The following is a 26,168-nucleotide window of genomic DNA, read 5'->3' as shown; positions in this document are numbered from 1 at the left end:
GACTTAACCCCGCCTAACACGTTATGTTGCGTGACAGAGCTTCTTATCTCTTCTTTATACGTCCCCACATCGTACTTACTATATATAAAACATGCGATATCTTTCAAATGATTCATTTTCTGAATCAAAAGTTAGTATAATACCAAAACTCTTGAGAGATTCATCAGTTATTTTCAGTTTTCGGATCGAAGCTAATGACAATGGAAGTAGGCAAGAGGATGGATATGTTAGAGAGGAAGTCATCGATAGAGACAGAGCCCATGACATTGCATCTCGATCAAATAGAAAATGCTCGAGAGGAGGCATTGTTTGTGATGAAAACAAAGACATTTGAGGAAGCTATGGACATCTTCACAAAGGTTACTAATGATTTTACTTGATCAACTTTCTACGATTTTCTTTTCCTATTCTCGTAACATTTTATCAATGCAGGAGACGCAAGAGGGGTTAAGGGCTGATGAGGAGAAAAGAGGAAGATGTTTAGATTTGCAGGATTATGAGTGTGATGACGAAGACGAGAGACTAATCTTTCTCGATCCTCTTGGTTGGGACATTGTTTCAGCTCCTTTTTAATTTATCCAAGAAATACGTTTTTTGCTATGTTTTGTTTTATTTTCCTCTACTCGTTAAGTATTCTTGTAAATATCTGTATAGTTGAAGATGTTTTGATGATGGATACACTAAATTTTACAATCTTGTAGAAATCATTGTAAGCACAACAACAATTGTGTATTTGGAATTCGAAAAACCAATTACCATTGATGTTATTTTATTACAAGCGAAACACCACCACCCTTCTTAGAAAATCTTGAAGTTTGATGTCAAAACCAAACACAAACCGAACAAAAATTAACTAAACCGGATCGAACCAAACCAAATGCTTTTAACTAGTTTCCGGTTCGATAGATGACTGATGAAGTTGAAACTTGAGAGAGGAAGAGGAGAAGGAACAAACTGTACAGATCTTCAAATCTTCTAGAGCGAGCGACGATGATGAATGGCAACTGTTTATTCTCAGCTTCTCCTCCTCCTTGTCACTTCCCTCTTCGCTCTATACCGAGTGTTATTCCTTCTGTTTATCGCAGAACCGGAGTGTCCGATGACGTCGCCGTCGAGTGTCGGAATCTCTGTTTCTCCGCCACTACAAGACCGGGGATCTCTGTCCCCATTCTCCGTGACTGCTCCTTTCGGATTCCTTCTGGACAGTTATGGATGCTTCTTGGTCCCAATGGCTGTGGAAAATCTACTCTTCTCAAGGTCTTGTCTTTTGTTAAAGAAGCTTTTCGTTATCCTTATCTTAGAATTGTCAAGCTCTTATAGTCACATAGTACAGGATGGGTCCTAGGGAAAGGTCTAATCTTTGGATGCTGCTTTGTATGTGTGAAACGAAACTGTGCAGATTTTAGCTGGTGTAGTGAATCCAACAAGTGGCAATATCTTTGTCGAAAAGCCCAAGAATTTTGTGTTTCAGAATCCTGATCATCAGGTTATGTTTCTTTGTTCTCATCATCTATTTGTTTAAAGGATCCAACTTTTTGTTTAATTCTCTTTATTATTGAAGCCAATTTGTAAATGTTGTTTTGTGGTTTAGTTGCCTTGTGGCTATGTCATGTAGAAAATTCGAAAATCAATCTTCTTCTTTTTTGTTGCCACTTCAAGTGAATCCGCTCATTGTGGCTTAGTCTGAAATGTTTTTTCTTTTCTTTTCATGGCAGGTAGTGATGCCTACTGTGGAAGCTGATGTAGCGTTTGGTCTTGGCAAGTATCCGGACATGAGTCTAGAAGAAGTCAAGTCTAGGGTGATTACAGCTTTGGATGCTGTTGGTATGCGTGATTACATGCAGGTCAGGATTTATGTGTTTATTCAAAAAATACGAAAGATTTGTTTTTTTTTCCTAATTTATGATAAATTAGAGTCTGGTTTTTGTTTCCAGAGACCGATTCAAACTCTCAGCGGTGGTCAGAAACAAAGAGTGGCCATTGCTGGTGCTTTAGCTGAAGCTTGCAAAGTTCTGCTGTTGGATGAGCTCACTACCTTCCTAGATGAGTCTGACCAGGTAACCGTTTGTTTCAACTCTTAAAAAAAATGTTAATGGAACGCTTAGCATATGATTGCTGAGCTACTTTGATCTTGTTATATCATTCTATAAATTATCAAAAATATGAAAATGAGTTCCAACAGAAATGTTATCGCTCGTAAATCTTATCTTGATCGATGCTTATTGTTTTTTTTGTTTTGTCACAGTTGGGTGTGATCAAAGCTGTGAAAGAGTTAATAAATGCAAAGAAAGGAGGAGACGTGACTGCGTTGTGGGTGACACATCGGTTAGAGGAGCTGGAGTATGCGGATGGAGCTGTCTATATGGAGAATGGGAGAGTGGTCAGGCATGGTGATGCAGCCACCGTACTAGATTTCATTAAGGCCAAACAATCCTCTTACATTGATCAAATCGGTTTTTAATTGTCACCGATTTGCCACTCTCAGTGTTTTTCCAGAGACTGGTTCAAACTCTCAGTTGTAGCATATATAGAGGTTTGTAGAGGCAATGAAAGCTGGAGATTTACTAAGCTTTTGTAAAAGACTGTGATGTACTTCTGCAGACGGTATAAGCTTATTCTAATCAACAGAGCAAAGTTGATCAGTGAACACTTAATACATTGACTACACAAACTGTGGAGATACGTTGTGATAACTATATTGTAACTTAAATATATTTGTTTCGTTATTACAGAAGTTCCAAATCTTTGGCTCATATTCTCTCTAGGTCCAAATGTTTACACACCGGATTTAGACTCGAACATTCTAGTAGCGTTGAAACATTATCTAACATGAACATTTTGAACTAAGCGCTCTTCGATGTAACAGAAATGTTAAAATAAGCTTAAACTGCGTAATTTGTAAATGTATGTTATATATAATCGATTTACAGCTACTTGCATCTTCGAAAATACGAAATGGTCAATAGTAATCAGAAAAATATCTAAGGTGGAATGCAACAAAATAAATCGTATTTTGGAAAACTAATAAGAATGATCGTCAATGCATGTTGGTTGTGAACAAGTCTAGTTGGACTTCTTCAGAATCATCAACATCATTAGCTTTATGAAAAAAATAGATTATTTTTTAAAAACAAAAATATATATGTTCCATGTTCATATAAAAGCTTGCATTCATAACTCCAAAGTGTATGTGGTATAGATGATCATGTTGGTATAGAATAGCACGGTGATAATAAATAATTCTGTTTTAATTAACCAATTTTCTGTTAAGATGAGTATAATAATTAATAAGCATATTATATAATATGAAAAGGGTGTCTTGTAAAAAGAAGAAAAGTGACTTATCATCTATAACCCTAAGAGAAGAGAAGAGAACCAAGACCAACCCTCTCTTTTTTATTCATTTTATTTTTCTTTCTTTTGTCTTAATTTTCATCATTTTTATCATTTCACCTTAGACTAATCCATCATATTCCTCTTTCTTCAACATTTTCTCTGTTTGATGTAGGTGAAGATAGAGATAGCATCCATGGATATGTTTAGAGGAAGCACCAGTTTTGACAATAAGAAAGCAAGTTGTCACAGAGGTCACTGGAGACCTATTGAAGACGACCATCTCCGGCAACTCGTGGAACAATATGGTCCCAAGAACTGGAATTTCATTGCTCAACATCTACATGGAAGATCAGGTATACTATTTTCATATATATAGCTTGATCTTTTTTCACATATGTTCTATACCGGATCTATGTTTTTTTATTAATAATTCAGTAACATATGGATTCATAGGGAAAAGTTGTAGATTGAGATGGTACAATCAACTTGATCCAAACATCACCAAGAAACCTTTCACAGAGGAAGAAGAAGAGAGACTTCTCAAAGCTCATCGGATCCAGGGGAATCGTTGGGCCTCTATAGCTCGGCTGTTCCCTGGGAGGACCGATAACGCTGTCAAGAACCATTTCCATGTCATCATGGCTAGACGCAAACGTGAAAGCTTATCTTCCACGTCTACTTCTACGTTCAACCAAAGCTGGCATAATATATTGCGCCCTAGTTCTAGTCTTACGAGGCTTAATAGATCCCAGTTTGGGCTATGGAGGTATCAAAAGGATACAAGTCGTGGTCTCTGGCCATGCACTTTTGTTTCAGCACCTAGAGATGATCAGTTTGGATCTTCATCGATCTCGAATGTACGCAAAGATGAGAGGAGAAAGTCGAAAGAGTTGGTGGATCAACACAATAACGGATTTGACACAGCTACACCACATCATAAGAAGAACTCAGATGGAGATGGACCATCCACGGGAGATGATGGTGGGACGAAAAATGTTACTTTCATCGATTTTCTTGGAGTTGGATTAGTTTCTTAGGTTACACTTTCACAACTCAATGATTTTAAAGGGTATCTATCATTAGGTTTAGGTATCATTTTCAACCTTTTGCTTCCTTAAAACCTCATATGGATCTTCTATCAATTACAACTCTCGTTTTCCATCTATTCAAATCTCTATAGCATATATGTAGGTGTCTGTATAAACATATAAATATATACGTATGTGTATCACATGCATTTAAATTGGTACATACGCATACGTGTATGTGTCCCTGTCGTTGTTGTTGGTATAACGCATGGTTTGCTATTTAGCATGTAACAAATATTTATAGGCGTATTAATACATAAGGAGATGCAAGTCTTTTTTAAGTGTATATAATACGTATGTGGGTACTAATTACCAAATAGCTGATGTATTGGAACTTGTGAGGCTTGAAATTGTTAATCTCCGTGGAAGCTTGTATCAAAAGTTACATGTTATATGATATTTTTAGTGTGTTAGTTACATTAGACCGTCACTACATGCATATTTGCATGGTGTTTGGGGGAAAACGGATAAATCGTTTTCTCATTGCTGGTTTTGCGGACGAACGTGCTTAATTATAACCAATATGTTAATATATTAATTATTTTGGTGCGATCATCTAGTTTTTTCGACTGTGAAAGAATATAATCTGCATGTATTCAATAATGTATTATATATACACTTGGTAAATCTTTTATAATCTTCGTCATCTGTGAAATATAAAAGAGAACATATATACATCTTGTCCTTTTCTCCTTCCTTCCTTGTGTTGATCTCTGGTGGTGTAATGGTACAATTGCTTTAAAATTAGAGCTTGTTTCTGGTTGTTATGGTAAAATTGTTCGGTCAGGACTCAGGAGGAAGATACATATATGTATAGTCATAATTAATTAATAAGCTAATTCTGAAGATGGACTGGTCTTTGAGGACAAAGCCTTCAATTCTTCATCTCCTTCGTACTAATTAAGCGAGTTGAAACTGGCCAGTATAGCTCGATATAGTTGCATAACGGCATATCCGTTTATGTTCGTTATTTGTATAGTTACATGAACCTTTTTCTTTAAGTTTTAAGATAGTTGAAAACAAACCAATTTTCAACAAAACAAAAACATGATTCCTATATCCCAAACTGTTTCTATGATTTTCTGATTTCAAAATTATTGTTCCTGCATTCTTTTGTGGTTCTACAATCTACATCATTGTTTTCGAAATATCTTAGCATCTTACACAATACACAATATCGAGTTTTCACAAGATTCCTAACATCGTAACATCATAGTTCTAAAGATATTTAGCTGCATTCATAATCCAACATCTTACAAATTATTATCTGCTGTTCTTTTCTAATTGTTTGTTTTGTCAAGATTATGTGATTTTCATTACAAAGAGATTTGACTAGTCTCAAATGAACAAACCAATTCGCAATTTAGATAACAAAGAGAAACGACTTTAATTACATTTCCAGTCTAAGACAACTCTTTATACGTCGTTACGTCGAAAAATTACTTTATTGACTAACGACGACGCTTTCACGCACCTAAACGCTATATTCTTTTGGTAGTAAAATACAAACGGTGTGCAAGACAATGACGGTAGAAATGAATCTTTATTGAATAATTCAAAGTATATTTTCGTTACACAGAGTATATATGTCGAAAGAATCAAAATTCACAAACAAGAATAAAAAAATGTGAAAAGGAAAAAACCAAGATGACATCTTTTCAAGAATCTTCACCCAAAAAAAAACTTGCTCAAACTCATGGGCCTCCTATATCACATGGAACTCTATAAAAACACTAACCAAAACTCATCTATAAACACTCAGAGACCGAACCTTTCTTCTGCAATAGCTGTGGACACGACAGAGGAAAAACGTCACTCGCATAACCAGAAACATCCTTGCATTTCCATTTCTCAGTCTGTGGTAACCCAAGAAGCGTTACATTACTCAAACATATGTCTTGAAACGTTCCTCCTTCAACACCAAGCAACATTGGAGCCTTCCTCGAGTCCACACTCACAACATTGCTTATATAAATACCTTGTACTCTCGGCATAGCTTTAGGATCCCACTTATCATCCGGGTGATCATTCGAGCCTCTACTGAATCTAATAGGAACTTTCACTTTCTCCAATAACACATTACTAACGGTGATGTTCGAAATGTAACCGCCTCTTCCTATATCTGTTTTGATGCGGAGCCCAGCCGCTGAATCCCAGACGTGAATGTCTTGGATTGTTATGTTGAAAATCCCACCAGACATCTCGCTTCCTATTCCAACACCTGAACAAGTGCGTGTAGTGCCAGAGATTCGTCTGATGATGATGTTTGAACTCGGACGTGCCATGGCCATTCCGTATTGGTCCCACCCGCTCTTCACAGCTACAAGGTCATCGCCGCTTTCGATGTAACAGTCTTCAATGCAGACGTTGGTGCTTGAATCTGCAATGTTATTCAGAGAAATAAGACACAAGACAAGAATGTATCAAGGCCAGAATAGAGCATCCTTACCTGGGTCTATACCATCGGTGTTAGGAGCATTCATTGGAGCAAGGATGGTCATATCTCTAATAACAACATTGCTGCACAAAACAGAGTCATAAGAGGTTATTTTAAATTTTAATGATGCAAGCTTGTGACACATGATTAAATGCAAGGGAAAACAGTTTGGAAGTATAAGTAAGAACCTGCAGTAAACAGGATGGATTGTCCAGAAAGGAGAGTTGAGTAAAGTGAGGTTGGAGATGAGGATATTATGAGAGTTCTTGATCTCAATAAGATGGCCTCTCGTATGCACCAGTGTTCTGTTCCACCATAACTCCCACCACATTTTCCCCTGCCCATCAATTGTACCATTTTCACCTGTAGTAATTAAAAAAAAAAACCACATGTTATTATTTTAGAACTAGAAATTGATTTATTTGCTTTATTACTCTCAGTCACAGAGAATTAAAGGACAGCCCAAAAGACAATGAGTTAATTCTAGAGAACTCCAAGTCAACCTAAACAGTTTCTCCTGATAGCTATAGATCAGCTGAGACTACGACACTGGCTTGACTGTTTCAAACGCAGCATTTACTTTGTGTAATATACTTTTCAGCCCAAATACAAAAGGAAATTTCGCCTTCCATTTGCAATAGTTGCCTTTTAGTTCACGTCAGGGAATGAGAAGCATTAAGGTAACATCTTTGCAGAGAAAGCAGACTAAATTTATAGTCAACAGTCCATATATGCTTTTGGTAATGTTGAACAGATATGATAAGCGCAAGTAACTGGGGTTACTGAATAAAAACAAGAGAGTAAAGTACCTGTAATGACAACATTAGTGAGGTTGTCTCCATGAATGAGGCTAATGTGTCTATCACCAGGTCTCTCTCTCCCTCTCCCATAAGAAGGCAATGGCTCTATTATGGGCCATTCGTTTGGGTCCTATCAGACCATGATCCCAGACAAAATATATCGATATTATAATCGTGGTCAGTTAAGAAGATAAAGGAAAGAAAGTAATAAAAAATGAGTACAGCTGACTTTTGAGTTTACATGGCACATGAAACTGTGGTAGAACACTAGCAGACAAATTTGAACCAATATCAAAAAACGGTAAAAGCTCTAGGGGTATCATGATGGCACATGAGAAGCAAAATTCAAAGAATAATTTAATATAAACTAGGGAGACCACAGAAGTAATCTGGCAGATTATTAGATCTAATTTCTTACAAAGAAAACATGCTTCAGACAAAAGTAATCTAATTAGCATATATAAAAATGGTTTATATCACTTCTTCCCAGACCCTTTTTAATTTTACAGATTGCTGCTATTGACATCAAAAGCACATTTAACAAAAGTAAATCCGAAAATGATCAAAAGATTTTTACAAATCAAAGAAGATTTTCCACTCAGAGACTATTCCACTCAATTACAACTCTTTCTACTTTCAAACACTTGGTGGGTGGGTCCTGTTCACGAGTGACCGTGATTAGCGTAATCTACAGACACTGTTTACCAACCAAACCAAACTAAACATACCGACAAAGCTAAAACTAAGTTTTGGATTCTCACAGAGCAATCATCAAAACGGTAAACTGATTATCATTAACCAATTACCACTGTGTTCATTAGCAAAACAATTAGTAATAGATAAATGTGTAGTAGAATTTTTACCTTGGATCCCAAAATAACAGCGCCTTGTTCGAGGAAGAGCGTGAAATTACTGGTGAGATTAAAGCTCCCCGAGAGCCACGTGCCCTCGGGAACATTAAGCTGGGCCCCACCCTCTGCCGCAAAACCACCGAGATGCCTTACCGCGCGGCGGAAAGGCTCCGTGTTAGACGTCTTGCCGTCTCCGACTCCGCCGAATTCAGTTATGGACATGACGACCCGTTTCGGAGACGGGTCGGGGATGAAAAACCCGGAGCAGGTGATCGGGTCATATATCGTGGTGGTGGGGAGAAAGAGAGGGAGGAATGAGTTTGAAGAGATTTGGTGAGAGAGAATGGCTAAGACGGTGAAAGCAAGGAGAAGGAGCACCCACGATGGTCTTATTGTGATTGAGCTCACAACACTCGGCTTCTCCGATTCCATCGCGATTTAATAATAATTCAGATTAACAATCTACAAAACGAAGCAGAGGAGGAGGAGGAGAATCTCTCAGATGATGATAATTACGAAACAGAAGAGTTCTAAAATGGAACTTTTTGTGATGGGTTTGGGGAGAAATAATAAAAGAAAAAAATGTCAAATTTGCATGTGTGTGCAAATGATTACCGTGAAAGCTTTCTGGTTCGTGACAACGAAGGTGGGAGATTGATACCTTACCTTACCTCTAATATCTAATATCCGACTACACTGCTTTATACTTTTCTTTGTCTGGAAATAGAAAAAAATGTGTAATAAAAATTTAAACTGTATACAGAGACAGAACACATGTCGTGAAAAGAACAATACTTAGTTTCACCCCTTGGGTGAACTTATAAATTCACCTCTTTCCTTATTTTAATCAAATTGCCATAAACATTAATATCACATTATAAACAAATTATAAATTACAAAAAAGTAAATTTTAAATCATAAACTCTAAATTCAAATCCTAAATCCAAATTTTAGATTTTAAATTTTAAACCAAACCCTAAACCCTAAATCCAAACCTATACCCTAAACCCAAACTATATACCCTAAATCCTAAATCTAAATTTAAATCCTAGATCCTAAACCCAAACCATAAACCCTAATCCCAAACTCTAAACCCTAAACCCAAACTCTAAACCCTAAATCCTAAACCTTAAATCCAAACTGTAAACCATAAACCCGAACTCTATACACTAAAATGTATTTGAAAAAACATTTGATGATCATTAACCCAAAGGTATTTGAAAAATTTGGGTTTATGATTTACATTTTGGGTTTAAGGTTTAGGATTTAGCGTTTAGAGTTTGGGTTCAGGGTTTAGAGTTTGGGTTTAGGGTTTATGGTTTGAGTTTAGGGTTTAGGATTTAAATTTAGATTTAAGATTTAGGGTATAGGTTTGGGTTTAGAGTATAGGTTTGGGTTTAGGGTATGGTTTAAAATTAAAAATCTAAGATTTGGGTTTAGGGTTCGAATTTAGAGTTTATTATTTAAAGTTTACTTTTTGTTGTAATTTATAATTTATTTATGTGACATTAATATTTATGACAATATAATTGAAATAAGGAAAGTGGTGAATTCATAAGTTCACCTCAGGGGTGAACCCAAGTATTGTTCTCGTGAAAAGGGCACTAAATCAGGGTGGTGCATGTGAAGTGCCAAAAGCCAAATGTGGTAAAGGGAAGGAGAGAAACAGAAAGTGCATCTCTTCTAATAAATTAAATAATAATAATATTTCGTTTTTATGTAAGAAGAAGATCACGGGTAAGATTTTACATCTCATTATCTATGGGCCTTGAAATGGTCTGGTAGTGACTGGATGTTGTTTTCTTCTTATAACAAACAAGATAATATCATCATATGAGCCTGGCCGTATTGAATTTAATTATTTTTTTGTCTATTAAAACGAATCAATAAAATTGTAGGGTAGATAGTAAAATGAGATTTGTATTCTCTAGAGACTCTATTCTTTATATATTTCAAAATATATTTATTTTCGGTCCAATCATATTATACCCCAAAAAATATTTGTAACTGGACTGGTTTTGATTTTATCTAAACCCACGCAAGGCAACAATAAGAGCCTGTTTAAACTGAGCTGGGCCGATATAGACTCGCCCTTCCATTTATTATTTACAAAGAGCTAGACTGGTTTTATATCCAGCCCACGAAACAATAAGAGCCTATATAAATATGGCCTAGGTTGATTGGACTTAGGGATGTTAATATGGGTAAACCCAACCCGTTTAGACCCGCCCCATTTAACACCCACCCCATTTAGATACCATATAAGTTTAGACCCATATAGGTTTAGACCTATTAGGGCTACCCATTTAGAACCCACGAAATTTACATGTACCCATTTAAACTTATTTAGACCAATTTAGATCAGAAATACAAATCGAGTTTATCCATTTAATTGGGTCTCCATTTATTTTAGTGAAAACCCATTTAATAAATGGGTCTTAAAAGGGTTATCCATTTAAAACCCGACTAACTAAATGGGTCTAAATGGACATTTATTTTTTCTAAAACCCATTAAGAACCCGCGGGTTTGAACCCATTTTAACATCCCTAATTGGACTCAATAATAATTAATGATGGATTTAATGATTTCACTAATGATAAGGAAGTAATTAAATGATGATGGTGGTCTACTGACTCTACTCTACCATCAAGCTTTTTTTTTCTTTTATCCAACAGCATGATCCCAGTCGAAGTCGCGCGTGCGTGTTTTGACTTTGACCAGCTAAAAGCTTGAAATGCGCCACGTCATCGTCGCTCTGGTCGCTTTCTTCTCGGTCTACTTTTGTATTTAATCAATACTATTAAAGTTGAAGTGTGCCTTATTGATTTAAAATTATGTCCAACAAAATAATTTCATAAAATAATCAATATTATGTAATTTTAACCGTTTTGTACGTTGAATACTTATGGTTTGGTTTGATGAATATAATATCTCAGCGATAAAACAAAAATAACCTCCTCATTCTATTTCCACAATAATAGGACCCCACTAACAATAGCTAAAAACCATCGATTAAGAACATTTTCATAATATATTTTTTTCTACAGGCCACACACCTTTATAACATATAATAATACTATATCATATATTATTCATGTTTGATGAAACAATATATTTAACTATCGCTAAAAACAGAGGTTTTTTTAACCTAACAATAAAAATAAAACTTTCAGTTTTATTCCTAACATCTACACGTTTAATAAATAAATATGAATAAACATACATGTTTTGCATAAGCTTAAGGTCTGTTCTGAAATAACTTTGCTTGGGTTTTTTTATGCAGGTTACCATTTTATTTTTATAAATACCAGAACAATACAAGTCTTTTATATATAAAATTACATTACTCATTTTTGATACAACAATATAGGATATGGTAGATTACAGTTAATACTATGAATACAACATAATTATAATGTTATTTTACAACAAAAAAAATATAATTATAATGTTCAGTTTTTTTAACCCATTCTGTATACCTAATATCATCTATTCTATTAAAACATGATCATGATCTATTGATAGGTTAGTATCTATTCGAGTTTCGGGTTTTCAAGGTTAAAATACTTCAGTTTCATTCGGAGATTTTTAAAATTTGTCTCAAATTAGAATAATAGTCTAAATTAATTTAAAAATCTTAAAATTCATATATAATTTAGATTTCAAAAATCTAATAGCAAAATAGTATATATATTCTATTAATTTGTCAAAATAATTAAATTATGATTTTGTTTTCGTCAAAAATCAAAATATAATCCGCGGATAATCGTAAAATTAAACGAATCGGATATAAAATTATTTTTTTACGGGTTATGTGGATCAGATTTTTTTGATCAAAACAAAATTGAAATCAGCGGGTTGGTGGGTCAGTGTGGCGGATTCGACCCGTAACCCAGTCGAATATATAACAGATCGATTTTTAAATTGCTATTATTTAATAAAATATATTTTGATTAAAATTTATATAAAAATATAATTACAAAGAAAAATATAAATACGATCACAAAGAAAACACAAATATAAAAATTAAATATAAAACAAAAAATATACCCGCCCTTAAAAAGGGCGGATCAAAATCTAGTGTCATTTTTAAAATTTCACTGTTACCGACTCAAACAAGTAAAAAAACTATGCTATGGCCTTTTCTCTTTTAATTATTACCTTTTTATGTTGGTTTCTTCCTCCGAGAGGCAGGAGAGATAGCTTAGTATATAATCAAATCATCACTCATCTTTCGTTTTCTCTCAAATCTTAATCCTCCCCGGAGAAAAAAGGAGTCAACGGTCAACGATCTCTCGGAGGAGTTTCCAATCGGGGGAACTATAGAGCTGAAAGTGTTTTGATTGATTATCGATTCGGGGAATTGAAAGTCAACGGGTGAATACGCGTCGAGGGCTCTCTGTCTTAACTCCAATTTCTTTATCTCTGACTTTATTTTTGGGGGGGTTCCTTGTGTATGTGTGGTAGTAGAAGCTCTCAATCAGATCCTTAATTTGTGTCAAAAAAAAAGCTGGGATCTTTCTCTCTGATGAGCATCCACCGTCAAATGAAAGTCGATTTCTAGGGTTCGTTTATTTTTAAGTAATAGTATCTAAGAAGATTGATGATGAGACTTGGATTCTTTTGGCTGGTTCTTGTTTTCGATTTGGTTCTCAGAACATCAGGCAACGCCGAAGGTGTTTTGCTTCTTCTCTCTATTCTCTCTTCTATGATTCCTTTTTTTTAATCTCATAAAGTAGGCATTTTTAATTTTACTTGATTTTTCTTCTTTTGGTTTTAGGTGATGCTCTGAGTGCTCTGAAGAACAGTTTGTCGGACCCAAACAAGGTCCTCCAAAGTTGGGATGCTACTCTTGTTACCCCTTGTACTTGGTTTCATGTTACTTGCAATCCTGACAATAGTGTTACCCGTGTGTAAGTCTTTCCTTACGAATCCTTCTGCTTTTCGCACGCATCTCTTACTGACTTTATCTTTTTCCTCAGTGACCTTGGGAATGCCAATCTATCTGGTCAGCTTGTCGCCCAGCTTGGTCAGCTCCCAAACTTGCAGTACTTGTAAGTCTCTATCTCTTCTTCTTAAAGACCGCATATATTTATGAAAAACATAGGAGTTTATTCAATATTAAAGACAGTGTGTAATGAATGACACAGGGAGCTTTATAGCAATAACATCACTGGGCCAATCCCAGAGCAGCTCGGAAACTTGACAGAACTTGTGAGCTTGGACCTTTACTTGAACAATTTAAGCGGTCCCATCCCATCAACTCTTGGCCGACTTCAGAAACTCCGTTTCCTGTAAGCACAAAGTTCCATTGTAATTATTTTCTCCACCTCCATCAGAGAATCAACTCATTACCGGTTCATGTCTATCCGCTTATTCATGTCATGGTCCTTTTTTCTATTGGTGTTTAGGCGTCTTAATAACAATAGCTTATCTGGAGAAATTCCGAGGTCTTTGACTGCTGTCTTGTCCCTGCAAGTTCTGTAAGTCTCTCCCAAATGTCTTTTGAGTGCTTCTGTTTATTGTTTTGGCCAACAAAATGATATCATCTTGGAAAATCCAGGGATCTCTCAAACACTCGTCTCACTGGAGATATCCCTGTTAACGGTTCCTTTTCACTTTTCACACCCATCAGGTTTTGCTTCTTTCTCTCCTACTTTCATATCTTTGTGGACATGTCGGAATGATTGATTAATTGATTGGAATTTATCTACAGTTTTGCCAACACCCTATTGACCCCCCTTCCCTCTTCTCCGCCACCTCCCATCTCTCCTACACCGCCTTCACCTACAGGTTTAACTTTTTGTCTATGACATGTCTTTTATATGTGGTTTTTATCGCTTCTTCCACAACTATAAATAGATGAATATATGGCACTGCCGATTTGAGTGAGCAGAAAAAGAATTAACAGTCAGTGGCCAATGATGAATGATGAAACCTGTTTGTTACCTGCAGGGAGTAATAGAATTACTGGAGCAATTGCGGGAGGAGTTGCCGCAGGTGCTGCACTTCTATTTGCTGTTCCAGCCATTGCCCTTGCTTTGTGGCGAAGGAAAAAACCACAGGACCACTTCTTTGATGTACCAGGTTAGCTGAAACTTCCGTTTAGGGGTGGGCGTTCGGATATCCGTTCGGGTTCGGATCGGGTATTTCGGATTTTCGGGTATTTCGGTATAGGAGTATAAAACCCGTTCGGGTATTTCTGTACTTCGGGTCGGGTTCGGGTATTTTTAGTTCGGATTCGGTTATTTCGGGTCGGGTTTTCGGATATTAGATTTTGCAAAAAAAAATTAACTTTTTCATTTCTCAAGTTTTTTTCTTTTAAAAAATATAAATTTTACTTAACTGATATTTTATTTTTAATACATTGAATGATTTGAAGATAAAATCTTAAAAATAAAATACACTAATTTGATTATTGTTTTAAAATTTTAGCTGTAGCTTTTGTTAATGCATGAAACTAAAATTTGGACATGCATTTTAAGCATTTTAAGTGAGCAAAAAATCACTTTTCTTGCAATTATATGTATATTATCTAATTTTAAACCATATGTATAATTAATATAAGTATTTTGAATAAAATTAGAGAAGTAAACTATGAATATATGGTTAATAGTACATAAGTTCGGTTATTTTCGGATATCCATTCGGGTTCGGGTATTACCCGTTCGGGTTCGGATATCCAATCTCTCATAATTCAATACCCGTTCGGGTATTTTGCTACTTCGGTTCGGATTTCGGTTCGGGTTTTTTGGGTCGGGTTCGGGTGCCACTTCGGGTATCGGGCAAAGTGCCCACCCCTACTTCCGTTGTTTGTTTCCTCGTTAACACTTTTCTGGCTCAAACGTTTGTTTGTTTTTTTTTTTTTTTGCAGCTGAAGAGGATCCAGAGGTCCATTTAGGACAACTAAAGAGGTTTTCGTTACGTGAACTGCAAGTTGCTTCGGATAATTTTAGCAACAGGAACATATTGGGTAGAGGTGGTTTTGGCAAAGTCTATAAAGGACGGTTGGCTGATGGTACTTTAGTGGCGGTTAAAAGACTGAAAGAGGAGCGCACCCAAGGTGGAGAACTGCAGTTCCAGACCGAGGTTGAGATGATCAGTATGGCGGTTCATAGGAACTTGCTTCGCCTTCGTGGTTTCTGCATGACTCCAACAGAGAGATTGCTTGTTTATCCCTACATGGCTAATGGAAGTGTTGCCTCCTGTTTAAGAGGTAATCTCTCTCATCTTGTAGCTTTATTCCTTTTAAGTGTTGTTGATCTGTGAGTTAATGTTATATAATTCTTATCTTCTCCTTAGACCGTCCGGAGTCCCAGCCGCCACTTGATTGGCCGAAGAGGCAGCGTATTGCGTTGGGATCGGCAAGGGGGCTTGCGTATTTACATGATCATTGCGACCCGAAGATCATTCATCGAGATGTGAAAGCTGCAAATATATTGTTGGACGAGGACTTTGAAGCCGTGGTCGGTGACTTTGGGCTCGCAAAACTCATGGACTACAAAGACACGCATGTGACAACAGCAGTGCGTGGTACGATTGGTCATATAGCCCCTGAGTATCTCTCTACAGGAAAATCATCAGAGAAAACTGATGTGTTTGGTTATGGAGTCATGCTTCTTGAGCTGATTACTGGACAAAGAGCTTTTGATCTTGCTCGCCTCGCAAATGACGATGATGTCATGTTGCTAGACTGGGTATGTGTTTTCACATTTTGTATAGACTCCATGATGTGTGTGTTTCTTCTTTTTTGTGTTTAATTCGTTTGGTTACCATTCTCAACAGGTGAAAGGGTTGTTGAAAGAGAAGAAGTTGGAAGCGCTAGTAGATGTGGATCTTCAGGGTAATTATATAGACGAAGAAGTGGAGCAGCTGATCCAAGTGGCTCTGCTCTGCACTCAGAGCTCACCGATGGAGAGACCCAAAATGTCTGAAGTTGTGAGAATGCTTGAAGGAGATGGATTAGCTGAGAGATGGGAAGAGTGGCAAAAGGAGGAAATGTTCAGACAAGATTTCAACTACCAAAACTATAACCAACCAAACACTGCCTGGCTCATAGGCGATTCCACTTCCCACATCGAAAACGATTATCCTTCGGGTCCAAGATAAGATTTGTTGTAACACGAATTGCTTTTCTTCTTCTTTTGTATTTATTGAGGGTTTTAGTTTCTGCTGCTCCATATAATTGGTTCTTAAGTGTGAGTACATGCATGAAAAAAAATGAGATTGGGGTTTGTAAGTTTTATATAAAAAGGGGTTTGAATGTTGTTGAAAACTAAAACTCAAAACACGACTTTAAAAAGTTAACTTTTGAGGATTGTTCTGACGTGATTTACATATTACACGTTTATGTTTATATCATGTTTAAGATAATATTTAGGCCTGTTCTATGTTATCTTGCTATTTATATATACGGGAGTGCTCAAGTGAAAAAAAAAAACAAAAAAAAATCGAATGTGGCCTTATATAGAGACAAAGATCATAACTTTTTAAATACATAGAGAGAGGTCACACGCTTTGGTGATATCTGAAACCCACAAACAACTAAGTATACAACTACATATTATGATAGATTACACCGATTCTGTTACATGGTAGAACAAGAGAGACTCATCATCTAAATCATATGATAAAGAGTAGAGATATAACCAAAGGTTTGGAGCATTAATACAAAAATCTTTGATGCATTTTTGCATATATGCTTAGTTAAGAATGCGACAATTTTGACGGACTTCACCTTGAGAACCAGATTTGACATTAAGATTGCTCATTTTCTGCATGGCCTGTTGGAAATGAAAGAAAAACATAGCTTGGTTAAAGGCATATCCATTAACAAGGTTCCTGGTCATCGGTGTGTTGTATAAGGTTTGGTCTGAGAAGAGGACTCCTGATTTCCTCTGAAGGGCATTGAAGTAAGCATTGTCGAAATCGTTACGCGTTGCATCAAATGGCTGCTCTGTGTTGTCACCGGCACTGCAAGTTTTAGAGAGAGTCTTGGCAAAAGAGGAGTCCATGGTAGAGTCTGGGGTGGTAAGTCTATCCTTGAAGGATGAGCATCGCGCAACTCCAAGGGTGTGTGCTCCTATACATTATTCCACAACATTAAGTTAAAACCAAAACAAATTGCATATGGGGTAGGATTCACATTCTTGATAAACATTTTGTATGTATATGGATTACATTCCAAGTGGATGTAGAGTATCTTAATATTACAATATTTATAAAATAAAAAGATATTATATTTCACATTTTAATTTATTTTATTTTCCAGCCACCAAAATTATACAACTCTAAAAAGTAAAAGCACCACAACCTAGATTTATTCTAGGAATTCTTTATTCTAAGGTTAAATTTAGCAATTAAATAATATTAATTTCAACTTTAAACGAAAATATTATTTAAAAACAATAAAGCGTGGTCATGTAAGTCAAACAACTAATTGAGTTATAATATATTACTTAAACTTCAAATTGAATCTTATTCAAATTTTTTTTTTGGGCAAATTCAATTTTTATTTAATACAATTTTCTATATAAGAATATATTAAGCTTATAACTATTTTAGTGAACTATTTTTAATTAAATTCCATTTATTTATTCTTTTTACTTGAACTACTAGCTTTCTTTCTTTATGGAGCTACTCAAAGTCTGTTGTAAATAAACATCTCACCGGAGAGAGCAACAACATCCCGCACACTGAAGCCACGTTGGCCAAAAGTCTGAATGAGCTGAGAGGCATTGAGAAAAGGTGATGGAAGATTTCTTGTATCTTCTATCTTCGATCTTTTACCATCAAATCTTCCATTTGGTATTTGATAATATGGACCACCAGCCTAATTAATAAACAAGAAGCCAATTACCAACTCTAATAGTTATAAATATCATTCATCATAATATTATATATAGTAACAAATGATCAGCGTAAGTACCCAAAAGACAGCATCTCTAGCAGCCATGGCAACAATATCAGCACAAGAAACAACTCCAGGACATGTATTCTCTATTTCTGCTTTTGCATCATCTATGATCTCGTAGCCACGTAGACTCAGGTTCGCAGGTGAATCTTTTTCAGCAGTGTTGTCTTTTGTTGAATCTAGCAGAATCGAAGCGTCACATCCCTTAACAAGACAGAAACAAATAAGTTTTTTTTTCTTTCAAAACTAATGTTAGGGTTCTTCTAAAGGCACAATTAGAATGGAGAGTAAGAGAAAGGTTTACCTCAATGAAGCAGTCGTGAAAGAGCATACGGATAAGACCTGCAGCTAAAGTGGGATCAGCTTGAAGAGCATTGTTAACAGTATTCGTCACAGTCTGTTCTACCATAGGACAGCTCATCATGTAGTAACCCATACTTAACCCTCTCACATTATAAGGAAGCCCAATAATTGCATGGATCAGCATAATCACACTCAATAAATTCGGGCTAACCATCATATTATTTTTCAGCTCTAAATCTAATGATGTGTGTATTTTTAAGCTATTTTAGGTATGCTGTTAAGTTTACAAGCTTGGGTATACATGCTTATATATAGTATGGACTCTCACTTGGACACGCTTCATGATATTGGAGTGGTTGAAACCAGTGGCGGAAGCAGTAAAGGAGTAAGGGGGGGTCAACTGACCCCTATCAATTTTTAAATTTTAGTTAATATAAACCTATAACTTTAGAATATATTGAATAATTGGATCATTTTTGAGGGTTTGACCCCTTATTTTTTTATGAAATCTCTAATAAATTTATGCATATATGATTTTGATCTCAATGAATTTTGATTCTACCTCCGTCACTTGAAACATAGAAATTTTGATTCTACCTCCGTCACTTGAAACATGGAACACACTCAAACCCAAATTATATAATAATTGTGTATTGGACCATTGGCCCCATGATAGGAAATAGTGGTCTATGCGGCCTTCCCGTTTACTCTTTTTTTTTTGTTCAAATCCCGTTTACTCTTATTATTAGCGAATTACTCAACTTGTTTTATTCGTAATGACTGGCCTAATTTGCATGTTATTGCATGAAAAAGTGGCACGTTGTTTTGACACATAAAACCATTTCTTTCCGTTGCCAAAACTTGAATTCGCTTTGTCCACAAATTCTGTTGGTATTAATAACTTAATACCAAATTTACCTCATGCTCAATATACCTGACCACAAGTTCTTATTTAAATACAAAAACTTGTATTTTATTTTATTTTGAAGATGAATGTGTATTTCACTACAAATCATTTTATATTAGCTAAATTATAAAAAAGGTTTAAGCAAAGAGTTTTTGATGGCAAAGGAACTAAACTTAAACATGCTGATTCGAGAAGCCTCGAACGGCAAAAACTTAAACATGGTGATATGATAAACTCAGACCCAAATTAGCCACATAAAGATTATATTCTATTGGGATCACACAACGGTTAAAAAAAGATTATGTTTCATTGGTTTATTTAAGATATGATTCTACCCATTGTCTTAAACAATGAATTTTAATTCGGATATTAAGCTTATGGGAGATTAGCACAAAGTAGATCAACATTTAGTTGATTTTTCTGGAGTTAATGTTGATCTTGTAGAAACGATCGAGATAACTATGATAGCTATCGAGAAGGATCAAATTTAAAGCTTATATTTCGTTTTGAAATGTAGAGAATTTGACTATCTATCAGTGCTGAATAAGATAATAATGAGTTGAGTAGTGACTAGTTAGTTTAGATGCATGTATGATTGAAGAGAACTCTTAGATATAAAAGTCAAAGGAGACATGTAGCTGGCTTCCATTAGCTCGAGACATCCATAGAAACGGACAAGAGAATTTGGTATTGTTAATGTAATCGCATGCCAATATTCACTTTTTAATCACTCAGTGCTTTCTACGCGCATTGTCTAGTGCTACTGCTACATTGTTCCACTTCCTTATCCGGTTAGGACAAGAACAGTTGATTCAAGAAATGTTTTTACTATTTAATCTTGAAAATGTTTTTTTTTGACGTAATATACACTTCTATAGAGCAGCTGAGTCTACACTGTAAATGAACTTTTATTTGATACAAAATTTCCTCATTATTGTTCTCAGCTTTGGCCATCGACGCATCGTGTCTTGACAACTAGTTAGTATACGTCGAATGAACAAGAAATTGATGATACAAAGTTTGGAAAACACTTCAAATTTTGCTTAGTTTTCATATGATTGATCTTCTAAAAATTGTAGTTCATTTGATATCAGATGTTATACCCTTGGAATTTGAATATATATTTTACTTCCTTGAATATTTTGGAAGTATGTAAGGTATATAATGCAATAAAATGAGATATACTTCTGTTTTTTTACTTGAGAATACAAGACACCTGATCTGATATCTTTCCTACGAAACGTCTTTGTGGTTTTGTTTTTATGTTTCTGAGCTAAGATCTTCGACTGATATAATAAACTCAGATCTCTATTTCATGAGATTTTTCAGTGGGATTGGACAATGCTGATCCTTCCCACAGCTCCGCAAGATCCTTTCTCCGCCATGACATGAAGATCACCGGTCCTAGCGTAGATGGTACCTATATATAATCCACACCACAAAAAAAACGGGTTAAACAATCATAATCTCATTATACATCACTGATCCAAATGAATATATACCAACAAAACTTCGTTAACGACACAAACATTGGACTGAATCAACAGTTTCGGTTAAGAGAAACAAGTACCAGATAAAGCAGAGCTGGCTGCGGTGAGTGGGTTAAGACACCTGCAGCTAGAGCCGAGACCAAGCCAATGGCGTACCCAGGAAGTGCATACCATATGTACTTGTGCCCCTTGAAAGATTTAAGATCAGAAAGATTCACTACATCTCTACTTTTCCTATGGTCAAAGCAGAGTATCAAAGCCAAAAGCATTGCAGGAATAGCCTGAAAACAAAAAAAAAACAACATCTCATACAGTTAGTGCACACTGGAAGAAAGAAACAATCTTAAACTATAAACAAACAAAGGTTTTTTGAATCTGTACTACCATGTCACCAAGACCAAGCATCATGAAATCTGAGGCATTCACACCAGGCACCACACCACCCAATAGGTTCCTTGGAAACACTATTTTAACAGGCAGTTCAAGTTTCTTTGTGATCAACTCCAGTCCAGGAAGATTCAAACTGTTGGCTACAGTATGAACCGGGTTCGACGCTTGCTGAGTTGCCACGGTCACCATAACGTTAGCACCAAAGAATCTCTCGGAGAAGAAGACCCAGAATATGTCATACACAAAGAGACACAGGAGCAGCATAGCACATGTCTTGATATTGGGAAGACGGACATGGCTGACGAAAGCAATGCAGATAGAGATCCCAAGCAAGTTGTTCAACACCCAATGACCAGAGACGAGCCACGCCACTACCGTGACTGCACAAGCCACAAGCAGCAGTCCTTGGATTCTAGTGAACGACTTAGAGCAGCAGCGTGAAAGAAAAGGATCAGAGAGGCCAAGCTGGGACTTGACATACAAGGCGTAGGGCGAGAGCCAAAAGAAGAGAGATGAGACGGAGGCGACGGCTGTGAAGGCGGTGAGGAGCTGAGAGACGGAAGAGAAGAGGTAGAACATGAGAAGCAAACTGCAGGAGCTCATGACAGGGATCATCAGGGCTTGAGAGGTGTCTAGTGTGATGGAAGCTTCGGAGAAGTCACGGTTTCTCTCCATCTCTTTGGAGTAGTTAAGCGCGCGGAAGGCAGATGCGAATGTGACGGTGACAGCTGTGAGAATGAGAGTAGCTGGAGCAGGTTCTAGCAGATACAAAAGTGTCCATAGAGTCTCCATGTGAACCTGCTAAAGATCAAATCACACACACACACGGAAAAAAAAACAATAAAGCTTCAGTTTTTAAGAGTTTTTACCGAACATGGTCAGTCACAAATTCAGACATCATAGCTTAATTTGAGTTCCATACGATTCAAAGTAAATGTCGGATTGGTTTTATACGCAGATATAAACAAAAAGATTTGACATTTAGGGAAACTAAGCAATCCATAAAGGAAACCAAGTTTCGTATTTTTTCAATGATGGGGTTTTATTACAAAACTAGGTCTGGACTGGAGAGCTTGTAGTAATTAATCAAGCAATGTCTCCAGTTCAGAAGAGAGTGAGACGCAGATTGTTAGATATTAGATCAGAGGAAAATATCAAAATAAAATGAGAAAGCAGAGATTTTTCTCACCTGAGAAACCCTAAACGCGTTGTTGAATTTCCTTGCAAAAGGCTTCAATGGAGTGAATTGGGATCACTCACATCTAGGTCTCAGTCTCACACACGTTGGAGAAGATGCGACGAAAAGATAATTTGGAATTAATTAAAAAGTGTATTAGCTAACGTATTACAGTATGATTAGTTAACCCCAAAACTGCAAAACTAAGGTTAGACTATTTTTAACTTCACTATATTAAATAAGCCCGATTAACGGGCTGTTGCCGGTATTTATTTAATATTACTTCAGGTGCGCTTCAACTTTGTTTACTGGCTGTAGCCGGTTATCTCCAATCTGAGTGTTTAAAGGGGGGGGGGGGGGACACATGGCTAAAAACCCTAATTTTTCAAATTTCGAATTTACGCTCGTCTCCTCCTCCTCCTCATACTACTACAGTTTCCCACCTTCAGTTTGAATCTCATTGCCGTTATTTCCACCTCTCTCTCTCTCTCTCTCTCTCTCTCTCTCTCTCTCTCTCTCTCTCTCTCCATTTAGGGTTTCTTCGAAATGGGAGCAGCTCACAGTCACGAAGATCTTGAGATCTGTACATCAGATGAAGAGGAATACGAAGAGTACGAAGAACGAAGAGACGACGGCGAAGAGGAAGACAAGTTCGAGGACTCCAGGGACGATACGTTAGATCCATCTTCCTCCGGTGGCCGTCGTCTCCTCCGTCCTAAACCTCCTTCATCATCACTAGACGACGTCGACGCCAAGCTCAGAGCACTGAAGCTGAAATACACATCAACAACAACACCTCCTCCGTCGTCTACGCAGAACTCAGCTCGGCTTTTCCGTTACATCAACGGCAACACACCCAAAGCCAATGGATCACCGCCGAGAAATCCACCGCTTACTGCTTCGTGAAGACCTCTCGAGTGAACGAGGACGAAGAAGACGAAGACGAAGATGAGAATCGAGATTCAGAGACGGAATGGTGGGTTCTGAAGGTAGGGAGCAAGATCCGGGAGAAGGTATCAGACGAGATGCAATTGAAGGCGTACAAAGACCAGCGCCGCGTCGATTTCGTCGCTAGAGGCGTCTGGGCGTTGAAATTCGCCACCACCGAAGACTTCGCGGCTTATGTGAACAGCTACGAAAACTGCTTGTTCGAGAACAATCACGGCGTCGAGTTGAACGAGGCCAGCAAAGCGAAGATCTTCGGGAAAGACTTCATCGGTTGGGCGAATCCCGAGGCCGCCGATGATTCCATGTGGGAAGACGCTGATGATATTTTGCTCAAGAGTCCCGAGTCGTCCGCAGCGACTCCCGGTGAGAGATACGCAGGATCTGACGGAGGCTTTTGAGGAAGCTACGAGCGAAGGGATACATAGCTTAGCTCTCGGTGCGTTGGATAATAGTTTCCTTGTGGGGGATTCTGGTATTCAGGTGTTCAAGAACATGAGCAAGGGATTCAAGGGAAAGGTGTTTGTGTTAACTTCGAGGGTGGTGGGTTTGGTGGTAGGGCTCACTCTGCGCAGCCGAGGAAGGCTCTTCTCATGAGAGCTGAGACTAACATGCTGCTCATGAGTCCCATGAGTCAAAACCGAGGGATCCATCAGCTTGATATTGAGACCGGGAAGGTTATTTTCGGAGTGGAAGTTGAGAAAGATGGAGTTGATATCTCTATGAGTGACATTACTAAACGATGGGAAAGGTGCTCAATTGGACCCTTCTGCGTCTACGTTTCTCGGTTTGGATAACAACAGGCTTTGCAGGTGGGATATGCGTGATAGGTATGGGATGGTTCAGGATCTCGCTGCTGCCAGTGCTCCGGTTTTGAAATTGGCAACAGGGGCATCAGTTTTCTAGAGGGACTAACTTCCAGTGCTTTGCGACCACTGGTGATGGCTCAATTGTTGTTGGCTCTCTTGATGGGAAGATTAGGCTTTACTCGAGCAACACTATGAGGCAGGCGAAGACTGCTTTCCCTGGACTTGGTGCGCCTGTAACTCATGTGGATGCTACGTACGATGGGAAATGGATTGTTGGTACAACTGATACGTATCTGATTGTTATCTGTACCCTTTTCACTGACAAGGCTGGTAAAACCAAGACTGGCTTCGAAGGTCGCATGGGAAATAAGATCGCTGCACCGAGGTTGCTAAAGCTAAGACCTCTTGACGCCCATTTAGCTGGGTCTAACAACAAGTTCCGCAATGCTCAGTTTTCATGGGTAAGCAAAACTCTAGTTGCTACTTATACTGTGCGCCTAAGTGACAGTCTTCCTCTAAACTAACCGCATCATTGTTTGCATGTTTTCTTCATAGTAGAGTGCATAGTCTTTGAACTCTATGAATTTTCTGGAAGACAAACATATTGATTTTTCTCTTTTCACACGAAAGACTAGGTCTCTTTTTGTTGGATTGCTTCCTTTTGATACCATTCCACTAGCTGAGTTGGTGAGTTTATGCAGGTGTTTACATTTATATTGGCTACTGGAGAAGTTTATTTCTTAGTTGAAGTACAGTTCCCATAACATGAACGTTTTGCCTGTGCAATAAAAAGTTGTATTGTCTTGTTCAGTTTTTTCCCACAGTTTTCTAAATTACAGGTTATAGTGTTTCTTATTTGTCCTGGTGTTAGTTTTTGGTAATCATCTTAAGTTGTTTCCTTGTTGGTAAATTTCGATATGTACAGGTCACGGAGGATGGGAAACAAGAGCGTCATGTGGTGGCAACTGTTGGCAAATTCAGTGTGAATATGGAACTTTCAGCAAGTGAAGAACGGATCTCATGAATGCTACCATGACCAGGAAGGCCTGAAGAAATGCTACTGCACAAGATAGTCCTCCGAAATGAAATCCATCGTGGACAGCCGCTTCATGAATGACAACTTTGCAATCTCTGGTTCACCTGAAGCGCCTCTGGTCATTGCAACTCCCATGAAAGTCAGCTCTTTCAGCTTATCCAGCAAGCGATAAACAAGCAAGTGATGGACAACCTTAAGTCTATATAGTTCGAATTCTAGTATGTTGTAACTCCTGTTTTCTCGCTCTTAGATTTCAGACACAAGACATCCCAGGATGTGCTAAACTATTTTGGTATGACATTGACTTTTAAGTTGCTTATATTATGGTTTCCATTTGAAATAAGCTAGAAGGTTAGCATGAAAAGAAAGTTTGTCTGAAATAAATCTGGTAATTAGTACTTTTACATTAAATAAAGTTTTACATAATAATTAAATATTCACATCAAAACTCACTTATGTGACTTCTTCTTCATCATGAACATAAAAAATCTTGGGAAAAGTTTCTTCTTTTTCTTTACAGGATTCGCCTGTGGGGTTGGGTCTGTTTCAGTTCCATTAGACTCTGTTTCTTTCTCCTTAGACTCTTCTTCTAAGCTTCTTCCCTCTATGTTCATTTCATCATCACCATTCTTTTTCTTTACGTCATGTTCTTCCCTCCATTTTCTCAGCTCTTGTTCTACACTTA

The 26,168-nt window shown here is 37.2% G+C and overlaps 7 protein-coding genes and 1 pseudogene across 8 annotated transcripts; 5 read left to right on the top strand and 3 right to left on the bottom strand.

The window, feature by feature from the left end:
- Positions 1–107: 107 nt before the first annotated feature.
- Positions 108–762, top strand: LOC108840674 (uncharacterized). Its single transcript, XM_018613501.2, has 2 exons — positions 108–359; positions 433–762. Exons 1-2 carry the CDS (start codon positions 195–197, stop codon positions 571–573), a joined length of 306 nt encoding a protein of 101 aa, XP_018469003.1. The 5' UTR covers positions 108–194; the 3' UTR covers positions 574–762.
- Positions 763–929: 167 nt separating this feature from the next.
- On the top strand, positions 930–2,649 carry LOC130508227 (ABC transporter I family member 10-like). Its single transcript, XM_057003585.1, has 5 exons — positions 930–1,257; positions 1,400–1,486; positions 1,716–1,844; positions 1,935–2,057; positions 2,246–2,649. Exons 1-5 carry the CDS (start codon positions 991–993, stop codon positions 2,459–2,461), a joined length of 822 nt encoding a protein of 273 aa, XP_056859565.1. The 5' UTR covers positions 930–990; the 3' UTR covers positions 2,462–2,649.
- A 761-nt stretch (positions 2,650–3,410) lies between these two features.
- LOC130494295 (transcription factor MYB54-like) lies at positions 3,411–4,401 on the top strand. The gene is made up of 2 exons (XM_056999705.1): positions 3,411–3,689; positions 3,790–4,401. The coding sequence occupies exons 1-2, from the start codon at positions 3,530–3,532 to the stop codon at positions 4,371–4,373; spliced, it is 744 nt and encodes a 247-aa protein (XP_056855685.1). The 5' UTR covers positions 3,411–3,529; the 3' UTR covers positions 4,374–4,401.
- Positions 4,402–5,948: 1,547 nt separating this feature from the next.
- LOC108842410 (probable polygalacturonase) lies at positions 5,949–9,102 on the bottom strand. The gene is made up of 5 exons (XM_057003583.1): positions 8,525–9,102; positions 7,671–7,791; positions 7,050–7,224; positions 6,874–6,944; positions 5,949–6,804 (listed from the first exon to the last, which is right to left on the bottom strand). The coding sequence occupies exons 1-5, from the start codon at positions 8,942–8,944 to the stop codon at positions 6,173–6,175; spliced, it is 1,419 nt and encodes a 472-aa protein (XP_056859563.1). The 5' UTR covers positions 8,945–9,102; the 3' UTR covers positions 5,949–6,172.
- A 3,580-nt stretch (positions 9,103–12,682) lies between these two features.
- LOC130508224 (BRASSINOSTEROID INSENSITIVE 1-associated receptor kinase 1-like) lies at positions 12,683–16,844 on the top strand. The gene is made up of 11 exons (XM_057003579.1): positions 12,683–13,189; positions 13,294–13,426; positions 13,496–13,567; positions 13,664–13,807; positions 13,925–13,996; positions 14,077–14,148; positions 14,230–14,306; positions 14,469–14,600; positions 15,388–15,729; positions 15,816–16,210; positions 16,299–16,844. Exons 1-11 carry the CDS (start codon positions 13,117–13,119, stop codon positions 16,620–16,622), a joined length of 1,836 nt encoding a protein of 611 aa, XP_056859559.1. The 5' UTR covers positions 12,683–13,116; the 3' UTR covers positions 16,623–16,844.
- A 314-nt stretch (positions 16,845–17,158) lies between these two features.
- LOC130508226 (peroxidase 47-like) lies at positions 17,159–19,016 on the bottom strand. Its single transcript, XM_057003582.1, has 4 exons — positions 18,731–19,016; positions 18,442–18,630; positions 18,183–18,345; positions 17,159–17,595 (listed from the first exon to the last, which is right to left on the bottom strand). The coding sequence occupies exons 1-4, from the start codon at positions 18,944–18,946 to the stop codon at positions 17,216–17,218; spliced, it is 948 nt and encodes a 315-aa protein (XP_056859562.1). The 5' UTR covers positions 18,947–19,016; the 3' UTR covers positions 17,159–17,215.
- Positions 19,017–20,755: 1,739 nt separating this feature from the next.
- LOC130508225 (signal peptide peptidase-like 1) lies at positions 20,756–22,890 on the bottom strand. Of its 2 annotated transcripts, none has more exons than XM_057003581.1 (4): positions 22,706–22,890; positions 21,511–22,317; positions 21,207–21,407; positions 20,756–21,056 (listed from the first exon to the last, which is right to left on the bottom strand). In XM_057003581.1, exons 2-4 carry the CDS (start codon positions 22,306–22,308, stop codon positions 20,937–20,939), a joined length of 1,119 nt encoding a protein of 372 aa, XP_056859561.1. In that variant the 5' UTR covers positions 22,309–22,317; positions 22,706–22,890; the 3' UTR covers positions 20,756–20,936. The 2 variants fall into 2 exon arrangements, with proteins under 2 accessions (XP_056859561.1, XP_056859560.1); XM_057003580.1 differs by having other exon boundaries at positions 21,511–22,314; positions 22,706–22,889.
- Positions 22,891–23,064: 174 nt separating this feature from the next.
- LOC130508223 (protein CYPRO4-like) lies at positions 23,065–25,670 on the top strand (annotated as a pseudogene).
- The last annotated feature ends 498 nt before the right edge of the window (positions 25,671–26,168 follow it).

This window comes from Raphanus sativus, chromosome 2 (assembly GCF_000801105.2).
Source record: "Raphanus sativus cultivar WK10039 chromosome 2, ASM80110v3, whole genome shotgun sequence".
Lineage (NCBI taxonomy): Eukaryota > Viridiplantae > Streptophyta > Magnoliopsida > Brassicales > Brassicaceae > Raphanus > Raphanus sativus.
The sequence above is the reverse complement of the archived record's forward strand: the minus strand, read 5'-3'. Positions and strand labels throughout refer to the sequence as shown.